The sequence below is a fragment of the Pelophylax lessonae genome (genome assembly GCF_965119305.1).
Source record: "Pelophylax lessonae genome assembly, chromosome: 6".
Lineage (NCBI taxonomy): Eukaryota > Metazoa > Chordata > Amphibia > Anura > Ranidae > Pelophylax > Pelophylax lessonae.
The window spans coordinates 40950590-40967632 of record NC_138773.1 but is presented as its reverse complement, the minus strand read 5'-3'; the positions used below and the strand labels follow the sequence as shown (position 1 = coordinate 40967632).

Sequence of the window (17043 nt, the reverse complement as noted above, 5' to 3'; positions counted from 1 at the left end):
ATAGAATGCTGTGACCTGTAGTTCTGTGCATACAAGGTGATACATAGAATGCTGAGATTTGTAGCTTTATGAGACAGATACACTAGAATACTCGGACTTGCAGTTCCTGTATAAAAAGATAGATACATAGAATACTGGGACTTGTAGTTCCGTGTATATAAGGTGATACATAGAATGCTGGGACTTGTACTTTTATGTATACAAGACAGATACACTAGAATGCTGGGACTTGTAGTTCCTGTATAATAAGACAGATGCATAAAATGATGGGACTTGTAGCTCCATTGTAACCAATTTTGAGAGAGAGAAATTAAGGATATTTGTCACTGAGATTAGGGGAGGGTGCCTAGGGAGGACTGGCTCTGTCATAGTTGGCAACATTTCAAAAAAATTTCCAGGGACACTTTGCAGCACAGCTATCAATTACCACACCCACTTCCCCGAAGCTCCGCCCACTCTGCATAATTAATCTCGCCTACATATCAGATTATAGAGTCTACTCAATATAGAGAGAATTACAGGAAATTAGAAAGGGAATTTCAAACTTAAAGCGGTTGTAAACCCGAAAAAAAAAAACCTGCAAGACAAAGGCATAATCAGCTAGTATGCATCGCATACTAGCTCATTATGTATTACTTACCTTAGAACGAAGCCCCGCCGGTTTAGGAGATATTAGGAGATATTAATTGTACCTACAGGTAAGCCTTATTATAGGCTTACCTGTAGGTAAAAGTGTCAAAAAGCGGGATGCTACCGCTTTAAGACCACAGTAGCAGAGTTGGAATAAGTCTCCCATTCAGCTGCACTACTTCTGTGTAACATTTATGGGCAGCCTGATTAACAGGCGCTTCCAGGGACAATATAAATTACCTGGGACAGGCTCCTATTTGCAGGGACTGTCCCAGGAAAAAAGGGACAGTTGGCAAGTATGGCTCTGTGTTCCTCTCCTCTGCACCAGCGGCAGACTGTGTCTCTCCTCCTGACACTGACAGACTTCAGACTATGCCGACAATCAAGGGTCCTTTTTACCTTGGAGTGTAGAAGCTGCATGGAGATAGGAAGCTGGAGCGAGAGTAGGGGGGTGGTACCTAGGAGGATTAGCTGCTCTGTTGGTCCCTCCCCTTGCCACCTTCTTCCCCGCCTACCAATGTGTAAACGCTGGCTGTTTTCTCTATGCACTGAACAAAGGGGCAGATCCCCGCATATCGGCCCCGCCCTTACCGACATCAGAGTTTCAATTTGACAGCTCCACTCATGGACTCACACACGCTCTCATTGCGGTTTGGCTGGCTTGGGACTGTTTGGACTCAAGGTATGCTACTCCACAAGTGACGGACAATGGAGGGGAGAGAGGGATGCAGAGATAGAGGGTGAGCGCTGCTAGAGCGCCTATCTTGCCTATAAGTAGCGCCGGCTCCCCTGTTGCCCATGGCTCCCTGTGCGGCCGCACAGTTCGCACACCCCAAAGGCCGGCCCTGATTGCAATATCTATATACATATTTTTTTTTTACCTATTTTTTTGTATGTACTTGTATTTACTGCTGTATTTTCTCCCATGATGTTTGATATCCATATTTTAATTCTTCACTTTTAAGGTTTTGTACAATAAAACTGACGTTTATACCTAAATCTGGTGTGGTACCTAACAAGTCCTAGTAGTTTTTCTTGTTAGTAAATTGACTATCAGTGTCTTATAATAGAAAATGTGATACTAGTAAAACCATAGAACACGTTAAAACTCATTTACTGAGATCTTCCCATTCCTGTAATTTGTTGCATTACAACTACTTTAATTACTTTCTGAATATTAATTAATATTGAATACTGCTAAAATAGTAACAAAACATTATCCAGTATCACAATGCTTTTCCGAAACCATGGTCTTATTGGACATATTGGACAGTTCAAGGGAAATTGAGATCATTCTCGGTGTCCTCACAGATTTGATGGGATGCAGACAGCTTGATAAATCCATGCTTTATATCTAGAGATTGGTAGTGTTGGGTTATCACCTCATGGCTTCTATTTGCCCTGGAAAGAACTGGTAGCAAAAAATATAGTTTCTCTCACACCCTCAAGATGTAATTTCCTGTATAACCTCTCCCTGAAGATCTGTAAAGGAAGGAACACAATGTAAAAATGTGGAAAATGAATGCTAAACAACCTGCGTAATGCCACAAAGATGTCATTGTAGTGATGAGTGTAAATTACACTATAGTTTCTCTTCTTCCTATTCCACAGATTTGCACAGTAGGTATTTGTATAAGTATATTTTCTTGTGTGACCAATACATTCACATTTCCCATCTAGGCCCTCCTTTTTTGTGCAGTCTTAGAAAGTGTACAGTGTGGCTGTCAGATTGGAGGGTGTGCAGTGTGGCTGTCAGAATGGAGGGTGTGCAGTGTGGCTGTCAGAATGGAGGGTATGCAGTGTGGCTGTCAGAATGGAGGGTATGCAGTGTGACTGTCAGAATGGAGGGCGTGCAGTGTGACTGTCAGAATGGAGGGTATGCAGTGTGGCTGTCAGAATGGAGGGTATGCAGTGTGACTGTCAGAATGGAGGGCGTGCAGTGTGGCTGTCAGAATGGAGGGCATGCAGTGTGACTGTCAGAATGGAGGAGGTGCAGTGTGACTGTCAGAATGGAGGGTGTGCAGTGTGGCTGTCAGAATGGAGGGTGTGCAGTGTGGCTGTCAGAATGGAGGGCATGCAGTGTGACTGTCAGAATGGAGGGTATGCAGTGTGACTGTCAGAATGGAGGGCGTGCAGTGTGACTGTCAGAATGGAGGGCGTGCAGTGTGACTGTCAGAATGGAGGGTATGCAGTGTGACTGTCAGAATGGAGGGCGTGCAGTGTGGCTGTCAGAATGGAGGGTGTGCAGTGTGGCTGTCAGAATGGAGGGCATGCAGTGTGACTGTCAGAATGGAGGGTGTGCAGTGTGGCTGTCAGAATGGAGGGTGTGCAGTGTGGCTGTCAGAATGGAGGGTGTGCAGTGTGGCTGTCAGAATGGAGGGTGTGCAGTGTGGCTGTCAGAATGGAGGGCATGCAGTGTGACTGTCAGAATGGAGGGTGTGCAGTGTGGCTGTCAGAATGGAGGGTGTGCAGTGTGACTGTCAGAATGGAGGGCGTGCAGTTTGACTGTCAGAATGGAGGGTATGCAGTGTGACTGTCAGAATGGAGGGCGTGCAGTGTGACTGTCAGAATGGAGGGTATGCAGTGTGGCTGTCAGAATGGAGGGTATGCAGTGTGACTGTCAGAATGGAGGGCGTGCAGTGTGGCTGTCAGAATGGAGGGCATGCAGTGTGACTGTCAGAATGGAGGGTGTGCAGTGTGGCTGTCAGAATGGAGGGCATGCAGTGTGACTGTCAGAATGGAGGGTATGCAGTGTGACTGTCAGAATGGAGGGCGTGCAGTGTGACTGTCAGAATGGAGGGTATGCAGTGTGGCTGTCAGAATGGAGGGCGTGCAGTGTGAATGTCAGTAAGGAAAATGTGCAATATGGCTGTTAGTCGGGGGGGGGGGGGGTGTGCAGTGTGTTTGTCAGTCCTTGGAGTGGGACGGAGAGAGGAGGTGTGCAGTGTGGCTATCAGTCTGGGTATCTATACAGTGTTGTTGTCAAATCAGTGGGTGCCATGTGACTGCATTACAGAGAAGCATGCAGTGTGGATGGCAGTCAGTCCAGGGGTTTTGCAGTGTGTCTGCGAGTCCGGTGCACCATGCAGTGTGGTTGTGAGCTTGGTGGTGGTGGTGGTGGATGGGGGGGTGGGGTGCAAAGTAGTTGCCAGTTCTGGGGGGTTGGGGGGGGGGTGCAGTATGGTTGGCAGTTTGGTGGAGGGGGGTACAATGTGTTTACCAGTTTGGTTGAGGACAGGGTTGCACTGTGGTTTTCAGTCCAGAGGGCATGCAGTGGGGCTTTCAGCGAGGGGGTTGTTTTGTAGTATGGCTGTCATTCAGGGAGGGTAGCTACATTAATTTGCTAATTCCCTCTAGCATTCTCTAGATATGTTACATGTACATATCTATATATAGTATGTACATCTTGTTACAAAGATGTATGTAGCAAGAGAAAATAGCCTAAGGCCCTTTTCACATTGCCCCGCTGCAGTTTGGCCACATTGCTGGTGCAGCAGTGTACCTGCGTTTTTTGTGCGTGTTACCCGCGGTTTCCCATAGCCTTCTATTATGTCCGGCATTTTTGATGCATTTTCTGAAAGCGCACCAAAAGTCCACCATGCTGCATCTTTGATGTGCGTTCAGAAAATGTTGCAAAACTGTGGGTACACTGTGCTGCAGCCAAACTGCAACGGGTCAGTGTGAAAGGGGCCTAAAAAAATCATTTTTTTACAACAATTTGCAGATTTGCTGGACAAATGGCTATGTAATTGTTTTTTTTTTTTTTAAATAGACCTCTTTTTGTCCTTACAGAGAGTCAGATATGGTGGGATGCAGACAAATACATGCTTGATATCCATATCTTGTAGTGTGGGGTATAACTTTAATGGCTTCTACTCGCTCTGTAAAAGCTGGTACCAAAAATAGGTGTAAAATAATGTTTTCCTCACCTTGTATCTGTTATCTTTCCTTTCAGTTGGTGGTTTGTTTGGAGAGCTGCAAAGGAAGGAACGCAGTGTAAAAATGAGGCAACAACCTGTGTACTGCCACAAAGATGTAGAATCGATTTGCTCTACTGGGGTTTGAAGCTCATGGTCTGGGGTTTGGGATTGTAAAGATGAATTTATTTAACGCTTTACTTTCTCTTACTCTTCATCCACAGATTTGCACGGTATGAATAACAGTTTCTTGCTTGACCAAACAAAAATAAATTCCTTATATAGACCACCCCTTCCCCATTTTGCATTTTTTGCATACTCCCTGGCCAGCTATGTTTACTTAGTACACCACTGAAAGCTTCCCAATCTAGTTATTTTTATGCGGATTCCTTTTGTTTCTAAATTGCTTGCAACAAATCTGAATGTGCAAGTACTGGAGATGGCCGAATATCAACATATTCGATGCCTTTCACTGATGATGTGCTACTAACAAAAAAAGGCTGGCCTTAAATATCACATTTATGGACTCTGCAGTGACCACCTTAAAAGGTCATTTTTCAAACCAGTGAGAACAATCCTGACTCCATTACTCTTCTTTGTTAAGAGTCGGTTCACACTGAGGCGACACGACTCTTTACTACTTCGGGGGCGACTTGTGCATTACCATGCACCACGACTTCGGAGCGACTTGCAGGGACTTCACATAATGGAAGTCTATGCAAGTCGCTCCGAGGTCACCCCGAAGTAGTACAGGACCCTTTTTCTAAGTCGGAGCGACTTGTGTCGCTCCTATTAGAACGGGTCCTGTAGCGGTCAATGGACCGCGAGGGACCGCGACTTGTCAGGCTGACAAGTCGCGCTAGTGTGGACCGGGTCATAGACATACAATAACGACTTTAGAGGCCTGGAAAAATTACTACATTTCTTGACTAGGTATAGTAACAGCCCTGAATATGACCTTGCTACCTAAATTGCTTTACCACTTCAGAATACTCCCAATCCATATACCGCAAATATATATGATGCTTGTATTGTGATAATTCTTAAGATGGATGTAGCACCCTCCTAGTTAGGTAGGTACTAGGCAAATACATCTATTTGTCCTTCTGCTTATCAGGGGAGCCTGATCTATTGCGTTGCCTGTTACATGTCTCAAGGTGTGATTCACTGGGTCTGAGGGAGTGTCCCCACTGCATCCAATGAGGGAGCTTGTTGGACAGTGGAGGAAACCCAGCCAGTGACACATTTGCTTTTGTGGGAGTCCCAATGGGAGGACATTCTTGCAATGCATCCTGGGATTGCCCATAAAAGCTGGGGGGGGGGGGGGGACATGTGACAGGGTGTCTTTGGCGGGAAGCAAAATCCCAGGAGGAGGCTGACGGCTGTCTCTCCTCCTGCTGTGTGTGAGGAAGGTGGTTCAGGCGGTCGGCCTAGGTGTGGAGCTGAGCTGCAGAGGATCCAGTGAATCTGACGGTGGAGCTGCTGGCAGAGTCTCTCGGGAAAAACAGTGTCCGTGAGTACCTGGAGATTTGCCAAAGGGTCTGCCCAGGAAGGGGGACCACTCAAAGTCAGGGGATCAGGGAGCCAGCTCACACAGAGAGAGTTACAGTAAAGGGGCTGCCGTTTAGAACCCTGTATATGGAATGACTCTAGGCCCAGATTTTCAACCTGAATCTACAGACGATTGGCTTCTCTCGAAATTGTGAATTGTTACTGGACAGTACAACCAGCCCTCTATCATGCAACCACCAGTACCACTGTGGGTTAAATCAAGGTGTGCCACCGACAATAGACAACATCTTGTGGACACTTTAAAAATGTCACAACCATATAACAAACTCTGTACTCAAAGAATCCTTGAAAAAGTCTGGAAGCGCAATAAATACTCAAAACTGCTAAATAAATGGCAAAACTGCTCTCCCCTCATACACTCCTCATCATAAATAAGCCCTTTCTTTTTCTCCCAGGATATGAAGAATTCAGTAGGTTCACTTTGTGGATTAAAATGGGTCTTCAGAGAGTCTACAACCATGCAAGGCATTATTCTGCAGAGTAATCAGATATTATCAATATAAGTATTAGATACTATATATTATTGTCATTGGATTTTCTTCCGGTAATTTAACTTATAAAGTTACCTTTGCTAGAATCCTCATATTACACCTATTCTTCATAAATATTTAGTTATATGCAATTTTAGCACTATTTACAATCTACTCTTAAATACACAACTCTCTCCAAGACTCTCCCCTTTGGGAACATTTGCTTGAATGACCTGCTAGCCAAACCCACTGGGGGAGATTTACTAATACTGGTGCACACAGAATCTGGTGCAGCTGTGCATAGTAACCAACCAGCTTCAACCTTCAGATTGTTCAATTAAGTTTGGACAATAAAACTTGGAATTTTGCACTTTTAACTTTTAGTAAATCAACCCCCATATGTGCATACTCACTCAAAGTCAGAGACCCCATTGTCTCTTTGATTTATGCCTCCCTTCCTGAACGTTACTTCCTATACCCCCAAGTTACATAACTCAATGGACAATCCTTTTAACCCAAAACAGTGGTCTCATAAATGACATGACAAGACACATGGGGGTGGATTTACTAAAATTGGAGGGTGCAAATTCCGGTGCAGGTCTGCATGGTAGCCAATCAGCTTCTAACTTCAGTTTGTTCTATTAAGCTTTGACAAAAAAAAAACAAATTGGAAGCTGATTGGTCTTTATTCAGAGCTTCACCAAATTTTGCACTCTACAGTTTTAGTAATTCAACCCCATGACTTGTTGAATTATTTATTCAATGAAGCCAAATAAAAGGCCCCGCTTCAATCTTTCCTGGTACCTCACAGATTGGCAAAGTTTACTCGGGGAGCATAAGATCTGTGCTTTAGTGGTTGCAGAGCGATGGGCACACAAATGCATATTTGGTGGGACTGCCCTAGAATTGAAAGATTCTAGACAAGAGTCTATTAACTTACACTGTTCTGAGAAAGAACATTTCTAAGAATCCATATGAAGCTAGCATACATCTCCAACCTTCTGTTGACACTCAAGATCAATTCAGACTTTTGGCTTTCATCTTTACAGCTACTAGACACATTCTAGCAAAAGCCTGGTGGTCCAATACTCCTATATTCTCACTAAAAAAAATTGCTTTTATTTATTTTTTTCATACTTACCTGCTCTGTGTAATGGTTTTGCACAGAGCAGCTCAGATCCTCCTCTCTCGGGTCCCTCGTCCACGCGCCTGGCTCCTCCCTCTTGCTGAGTGTCTCCACAGCAAGCAGCTTGCTCTGGGGGCACCCAAGCAGGCACGCTCCTGAGCCGTGGCTCTGTGTGTCCATTCACACATTGAGTCGCGGTTTGGCCCCACCCCCTCTGTCTCCTAAATGGTTTACTGGCTGTGACTGACAGCAGCAGGAGTCAATGGCCCAGGAGTCAAAGAGTCCCCAGAGAGGCAAGGCTCTTGTTGACATCACTGGATAGAGATCATTGAGCTCAGGTAAGTTTTAAAAGGGGGAGGGGAAGGGGGGCTGCTGCACACAGAACGTGAAGGTAAAAAATCTTGTGCCTTTACAACCACTTTAATGAATAACTTGCAGCCATTTTTGTACAACCAGATAACCAAACCCAAAAAATGGTATGAACCCCATGAATGGCTCATTACCTCCCTAAAAATTGTAATGACTCACTGTTAATTAGCTAATATTATCTTTAAAAAACAGAAGCTTTGCCCTGGGCTCTGTGTCACCTGTGGTAATCTGACTTTGTTCCTTTGAACCCCCCCCCCCCTCCCCCCAGCTTTCCCATACTCTCCTCCATCTATCCTTTAATTTGTCTTTCTTCTCTTGACACTGGGGCTTTTTGTGTGGGCGTTCACTGGTATATATATAATATATATATATATATATATATATATATATTATATCATATATTAAGCATTGGGACACCTATTGTTTTTTTCATCTATTTCTTTGACACCTGTACATGTATCAGGAATGATGAGGCTTTTGGTAAATGTCCACCTGTTATAAATGCAATTTCCTAATCCTTTTTGTGACTCCCTTCGCCAATTTACCCTTGAATAATGTGTATGTATTGTGCATTGTCTTCTTGAGTACCTAAAACTTTTTGTTTGTTGACTTATCCTTGTACACTCTTTTAATAAAAATTGTATTGAAACAAACAAAAAAATGATATTCATTTTTTTCTCTTTTTTCCCCTCAAATCAGTATCTTTGCCTTACAAAGCCAATCAATACTTTACATAGGACCCGGCCATGACTGTAACTGGGGTGTGCCAAAAAAAGGTAGTCTAAACAGCGATCCCGCTTGTAGATATTTTATCACTTTCATTTTCATATATTAATAGTGAACAACAACCAGGGGATGGGCTCAGGTGCAAAACAGACATTAGACCAACTGTATCTCCCCAGATGGGTAAGTAAAAGCTATACAAATAATTATCTTTATTTTTTATAATATAAAAAAATGAATCAGTGTATGATGTATGTGGGTTATTTGTCATGCTTTTCCCTGTTTTTGTTGTGCATCTACTCACTTGTATCAGGTTGCTTTTTCTCTAACGGTTGTGTACATTTCTCTATGGGCTGATCCAGGCTGGGATGCTCCACTTTGCACACAATCTCTGACACATCTTTCTGTGGTTCATACGACAGGCTGGCTGTACAGCTGTAGGTGTTATTTGGCTGTCTCTGATGTACAATGTCTGGGATGTTGTATTTATCATCTTTAGTAATTGAAACAAATTCATTCCTTCCCTTCTTCCTAAGCCAGGTGACTGTCAATTTATTTGGGGAATATCCAGAGATTCTGCATTCTATGTTGTATTTATGGTTGAGCATTGATGTTTCTATGGAATCAATATGTGGGCGTTCGAGAAATTCTGCAGAATAATCAGAAATGATCAAAGTAAGCATTAGATACAATATAATATTGTTATTGGATTTTTTTTTTCTTATAACAGCCTTAATTCACAAAGGTATTTATATAACACAGTTTACCTGCTATGTAAGAAGTGGTGTTTCTACCCTTACTAGTACTATTATACCATTCTCATTCTTATTTGATGGTTGTGATTTTATGCACACTGGCGATAAAACAACAAGCTCAAAACAATTTATGAAAATATAAGGATTTTTCCAGTAAAATTTCCATTTTACAATGACAGTTATACTTCTGGGTGATACATTCAGCAAGCAATGTATATTAGGAACATCTTTACACCTACCTATTCATGCATCAAACACCAAAAGGGGGAAAACAATTTGTTCTCAGTGATTTTGATCACGGTTGGTGCCAGATGGACTAGTTTGGGTATTTTTTTAACTGCTAAACTTCTACAATTTTGCCAAACAACAGTCTTTAGCTTTTACTTAGAATGGTGCAAAAGCAAAAAAAACAAAAAAACAAAAAAAAAAAAAAAAATCCAGATGGAAATGCCTTGTTGAGAAGATAATTTAAAGCATTTGTTACCCCAACACTTCATATTCCTGATATGTGCCTGCTGTACCATTCACTTGTATGAGAAGGTCTCCTGTTCTCTTTGTATTGCTTCCTTTATGTGAACTCCCTGTTGTTCCTGTCATTCCCCCTGCTTTCCTATTAAAAACTGACCACACCAAGCAGGAGAGCACACTGTGATCAGTTCTCTAGCTAGGCTAGATCTTATGCATCTGAGAACAGAAGGAATGTGATCACTTATAAAAAAAGGAAAAAAGTATTCATAATGTTTTTTTTTATTTATTTTTTTTAAATATCTATACAAAAAATGTTTTGCCTTTCATTTTTATTTTAAACTGAATGAGTTGTTTTACAAGGTGAGGGTTTACAATAATTTCAGGCTGGCCATACTGTAGATGAATTGAAATGCTGCTGAGCCTGCTGAACTGGCCACATTTCGATCCATGTGTGGCCATCCCTGCTTGACAGAAGTGGATCTAACAATCAACTATTGTTGAATGGAAATATTGGAGCTCCTGTTATTACTTTATAAAGATTTAATATTAACCACTTGCCAACCAGCCACCGCAGATATACAGGGGCAGGTCGGCAGGTTCCCGCGAAACGACGTACCCGTATTTAGGAACACAGGTCCCTGTGTTGATTCCATAAGCCCCCCCCCCACAGTTAGAAAACACCCCCTAAACCAGTGATGGAGAACCTTGGCACCCCCAGATGTTTTGGAACTACATTCCCCATGATGCTCAACTATACTGCAGAGTGCATGAGCATCATGGAAAATGTAGTTCCAAAACATCTGGGGTGCCAAGGTTCGCCATCACTGCCCTAGGCTCACACTTAACCCTTTGATCACCCTTGGGTTAACCCCTTCCCTGCCAGTGTCATTATTACTGTATTAGCACTGATTACTGTAGTAATATCACTGGTCCCCCCAAAAGTGTCAAAAATGTCAGTTAGGTGTCCGATCTGTCTGCCGCAATGTCACAGTTCCCACTAAAAATCGAAGATTACTAGTAAATAAATAAATAAAAATTACATAAATCTTTCCCCTAGTTTGTAGACGCGATAACTTTTGCGCAAGTTATGTAAGGTAAGTATAACATATTTTTTATCACTGTAAGTTCATCATCAGATAAATGCTAATGAGCAGCCACAATACACACTATTTGTTAATTCAGAGAACTCACCCACTATTTTTAGTGGTCCTATTCTTTCTTTTTTTCGCTCCTGCAGACTAGGATGTTCTACTTCGCATATAAATACTGGTCTGAGGTCCATTCGTGTTGGGGTAAAGTGTAGACTGGCTATACAGCTGTATGTATTATCCGGCTGTCTCTGGTGGTTGAGGATCGGAATCTTGTAGTTTTTGGCATGAGTAACAGGAAAAATCTTCCCTGTCTCTTCGTCTTCTATAAACCAATTGACGGTCAGATCCTTGGGGAAATATCCAGAGATTCTACATTGTATTTTGGATTCAGTATTGAGGATCAGGTAAGGTGTATCTAGTGCTTCAATTTGGGGGCACCAAGGAAAATCTGTAAAGCAATCAGAATGGATTAATGCTATCAACCAGGTTACTTTAGAGATGAATTCCAAGTATGGTATATTTTCACATAGGTAAATCAGCCCAGCTTGGATCAATGTAACTATGTATATTCCATACCACTTGAAGCTCAAAATCACTGAAGTAGACACCACTACTAGTGTAATCTCCACTTGCTTCCGGCGGGTCCTGATGCATACTGAATGCAGAAGATCAGGCACTCAGCATGGATGCCATTCAGAGAGTGCTTTGCATTTTCTGAATGAGTGCAAAGCATTCTCTGAATGGATGAAGTATAGAGGCAGGGCAGTGGTCTAACTCTCCACCTTATCCAATCACAGAACATTTTGCATTCATTCAGAAAATGCAAAGTATTTTCAGAATAGCGGCCCTTCTGAGCAGTCGACCTCCTGGGTTCAAAATGCATCAGGCCGGTCGCTCATCACAGGACCCATAAGCAAGTGGAGATCACTGGAATAGCGGGTCAGTGCTGGGATATTATCTATAGGAAGTTATGGAAGCAAAAAGCATTTTTCAAACACTAAAATAAACAGATCAAAAGTTCAAAGCTGCTATAGATGAGGATTCCACCTATTTGTGTGCTATGTTGACCGATGGGGACTGAAAGAGAATCTGGGATACAGATACAGGGAGACCAAGGAGGACATTGGGGTGACCCGGGAGGGTGACAGTCACAAGTGAGGCTGACTCTTGTTCTATTCAACAAAGGGCCAATGTTCTCTGGTGGGTGCGGGAGTGCAGGGAGGTCAGGAGTGATTGCATGGATCACATTGGATGGATGAATGCAGTAAATTATTGCACTGGTGAACTCTTACATAATATATGGTGCACAGGGCACTGGAGGACTGCAACTTTTCACCCCAAATGTTTTTTTTTTTTATTTTGTTCGTAGTATTGCTTTAACACATTGTTTTCTGTTTGTTTTTTATATTAGGAGAGACAACTCTGAAGATAAGATATTTAAAGCGGTAGTATCCCGCTTTTTGACACTTTTACCTACAGGTAAGCCTATAATAAGGCTTACCTGTAGGTACAAATAATATCTCCTAAACCGGCATGGTTTAGGAGATATTTACAGTGCATGCAGCCGCTCTCGCGAGCGGCGCATGTGCTCTGAAGATCCGGGGGACCTTCAATTAATTTGCCGGGAGCTTGCCGGAAAATCACTCCCGCGCACATGTGCGGGAGTGACGTCATCGCGGCTCCGGCCAATCATCGCGCCGGAGCCGTCTCTTCCGGCCAATCACCGCGCCGGAGCCACCGAACCCGGAAGAGACGGCGAGGGATCATGGCAGCGCCCGCAGCGATGTCCGGGGGGCCGTGTCGGGGCTTCGTTCTAAGGTAAGTTACACATAATGGGCTAGTATGCGATGCATACTAGCCCATTATGCCTTTGTCTTGCAGGTTTTTTTTTTTTTTTTTTCCGATTTAAGTGTAGCAGGTTTTCCAGGCATTGGGCCTGATATGGGTCTGCCGTTGTTACCGGTGACACCTTCAGCCCATTTAAGCTGAATACCCAAGTGTGAGAATTGAGACAATGACCATTCCGGCATCTTTGGTTTGTTTTGTTAATTGGAAATTAGGGATGGGAGAAGGGAATGAGTGGGATACTCTTCTGGCTCAACTAGGTACAGCTGGGACACTTTGCAAAAAAATGCCTGTTAGCGCTGTCTTGACGCCAGCTGGATGCCGACCAAAGCTCACTGATGCTTGAAAAATGCTTTGTTACTGAACTGTGCTAGATCTTGACTCGTAACCCTCTGGTTTACTCAAAAGATCCTGGACTGCAATGAAACTTGACTCTTGACACTCTGTTAAGCTCAAAAGTCCTGTGAACAACTCCCTCCAGCACTTCACTGACTGAGGTAGCTCCTTGTAACTGCTTGTGCTGCTGCAACTCTCAACAGTGTACACTGCACACTGTACACATTAACTCTTCAGGGCCCAAGCGCTGGCGCCCCCTTTACACTTTCAGGGTCCTCTCACTCGGCTTCCCCTCTGACACTTCAAGGTCCTCTCACTAGGCACCCCCTCTGACACTTCATGGTCCTCTCCCTAGGCACCCCCTTTTAACGCTAGCTAGTTCCTTGATCCCTTGGACCTTCACCGAAGCGATTCCCCTCTCAGCTACGCAGACCCCCAGGGGCAGTTACAGTAATCATGAACTTGGAATGCTTTCCTGAAACTGGGCCCCCTTAACTCCGCTGGTCCTCAGCACACCAGGTCCTCTTTGCAGCTCAGCCAAGCTCAACTCTCTCCGTATCCACACGCAAGCCACCCAAGACACCCGATCCCTCTGGCAGGAGGAGAGACAGCCGCACTTCCCCTCCTGGGACTCCGCTTCCCACCAAAGACGCTGAGTCATGCGCTCCCCTCAAACTTATACCCACACCCAGAATCCTGTGCAGCAGAATCTGCCTTTCTGGGGTAGATACAAGCCTGAATGTGCCACTGATTGGGTTTCCTCCACTGCCCAATGAGAACCCTTCTCATGGAGCCAGTGGGGAGACTCCCCAGTCTCAATAGCAACACCTGGGAGATAACAGCCAGCTGAAAATCATGGCCCTGCTGTTAGGCAGCCAAAGCCCACTATACTTTGCCTAGCAACTACCTTGTAGGGTGCTACATAAGGATATTAAAGAGCAGCACAGTAGTGGCATCACCAAATCGCACTCATCTCAAATGTAGTGAGAATAATAGAGGAAACAGTGCTTTAGATGATCTCATTCTGTAGATATACAACCATAATGCTCAAGACTAAGGATTGCCTAGGCACAGGAGGTGACCTGCTATTTTTATGTAGCACTAACCCCACTGGGGCTGCTAAGAATGTTCACTTCTGCACTCCCTTGACCCTGAGGCACCTCCAACCCGCTTGACACTATTGGTTCTGGACATAGTAGCTCAGAAGAACAACAATGACACTTGAATATCAGTATAGCAATTTACTGATGTTTGAGAGTAATAAACAGGTATAGTTTCAACACAACAGGAAATATTGGCAAAAAAGGCAAAGTGAGATTCTGAATATCCAGGTTCCAGAACCACTGTGAGGCCCCAAGACTCAGAATCTACTGCAGTAACGATAAAACTGTGAATAGATATAATATCTGTCTAGAAATGCAAATATATAACTGTAATGCAATTCTCTTATAAACTTGTGAGAGTGACAATCAGACATTACTATCTATATTGACTATAGATAATATTAGTTGTATATATAGCTGTATGTATATACTTATAAACATATATCAATAGAATACCTCTCAACTTTACTTATACTGAAAGAGTGCAGTCTATCACCTAAAGGAGCCCCCTTAGCTATGAATTACCTGAGTCTCTTCCTGGCAAGGCCATGCAAATCTTCGCCGGCAGTAGGAGCTCTAGTCATTCACATAAATGACACTTGTAATCCACAGGGGAAAAGGGGGTATTTGTAATCCAGATTCTGCTTAAGATGTAGTCAGTATAGATAACTGTACGTATTTAACTGCGGTCTTCCGGTTCACCACGCACTGCCAAAGCTCAGGAGTGTCCTATGGCAACCGCTTCCTCTATATCCAAGTTCTCACTGTGTCTGTACTGCATCACGTGCTCTCTCTCTCTCTCTAGGAGCCTCTGCGCTCACAAACAATTAGATCTCTCTCACCCAGTCCTCCAATACTTCTCTCCGGCTGATCCCCACACTAGATCAGTCACTTCTCTGCAGCATCCGCTGTCTTTCCAATGTGCCACCGCACCAGGCTGCAGCCTCCGCTTGCTCCGCTCTCCACATCAGTCCTCCTCCTCTTCTAGACCCTCTGCACCTCACAAGGTCCCCAAAGAAAGAGAGCGTACATCCGGCCCCGCACCTTATTTATCATCTCTCTCATCCTCTGCGGAACACTCAGCTCCCTGGGAGTATAGTCCAATCCTGCCCACTTTGCACAGGCTCCATCCCTCTTTGGACTACATCTCCCACAATCCAACATGCCGCTCTTCCAGGAGAACCCAAATTAAGCACCAGACTTAAAGGGACAGTATATCAGCCTCAATTATACTGGATATGATTTCTGTGCTGGGCTACACCCTCCCCCCATTTGAATGTCTTTGGTCCCCAAAGATGAAAAGACTTCTGAAGAGACAACTCTAATAAGTTATAAGGTATCACAGAGCTGAAACTAACAACAGTTTTGTGTAGAACTAATAGCAGCTGATAACTGATCAATAAACATACTCTCTAACAGTTGACTATACAAACTACTAGAAAGGCCTGAGTCACTCTCACAATACGCCAACAATAGATCAGTGGCCAACCTAATAGTGTCAGCGGGTGGAATAAGGTCATCTTCTTTGAAGAAGCAACTACTTGTGTGGGGCGTTGAGTCATTACAACCTGTTCAGAGCTTTCTCCTAGAGTATCATATGTCAGTCTTTTTGGCGGAGGTATCTCTCTTCTTAGCCTTAATGACATTCCTTTATTGGATTCAGACTCTTTTTCCAACCTTTGAAAGCAACAACTTGGCTCGGGCTCCCCAAGCTCCTTAGTATTGTCCACTGGATCCTCCATTTCTGGTAAAACTGAACTCCTTATCTTCTACAAGAGCCTCTGCATCTTTTACAGGGGAATGACTCACATTCCCATCAGAAGGTTCCTCTAGATCAGGAGATGGAGAAGTAGCTGGAGCATCCTCACAAGGCAGGTCACCCACAGGAACATCTATCACATCCTCTCATTTTTTAGAATTTGATACTGATGAGATAGCAGGTGAATCTGGCACTTGGGGTCTCTTTCTTTAAGGAAGCAGTACAAAAGGTCAATTAACGATTGACCAGCGACTTCCTTGAACAGGATCCTTTTCAGGCAACGGCCACCACCAATCAAATATGATCACTTCATCATCACTTTCTTCCTCTCTCTCAGGTAAATTTGAAATCTGGGAGTCCTGTGAAGGCCGAGGTCGCAATCTGGGAATCCTAGGAGCATCCTCCTCTTCTTCCCACTCCACTGGTACTCTAACTGCCTCAGCAATGGGCAACAAATGATTCCTGTGCCAGGTTTTCAGAGGCCCAACCTTCCCCTCAGGGTGAATCTGGTAGACAGATAACCCCGGTAACTTCTTATGAATAACAAATGGCTGTGGACGCCAATGATCAGCTAATTTGTGTTTTCCAGGCACTCACAAGTTTCTCAGAAGAACTCTATCTCAAGGCTGTAAATTTTGTTTTCTCACTTTCAAGTCAAAGTTTCTCTTGTTCCAATGTTCCCTAGTGGCAGAGGTTTCCATGGCCTTTTCATAGGCTAGTTTTATCGGAGTCAGTCAATATAACATTTGTATGAACTCTGTGAAGTATGGTCAGACGAAGTTCCAAAGGCCAGATCCACTGGCAACCAAGCTTCTCTTCCAAACATTAACCGATAGGGAGAATATCTGGTAGAATCATGGACTGTGCTGTTGTAAGCAT

General features: G+C 43.8%; 1 protein-coding gene across 1 annotated transcript in view; it reads right to left on the bottom strand.

The window, feature by feature from the left end:
* LOC309558547 (uncharacterized protein) overlaps nt 1-17043 on the bottom strand; it is a gene marked incomplete at its 3' end in the record, with an annotated part of 303007 nt that overhangs the window by 153372 nt on the left and 132592 nt on the right. Inside the window, exon 15 of the mRNA XM_082261626.1 lies at nt 11222-11569. Within this exon, the coding sequence (XP_082117752.1) occupies nt 11222-11569 (348 nt within the window). The remainder of the gene's footprint in view (nt 1-11221; nt 11570-17043) is intronic.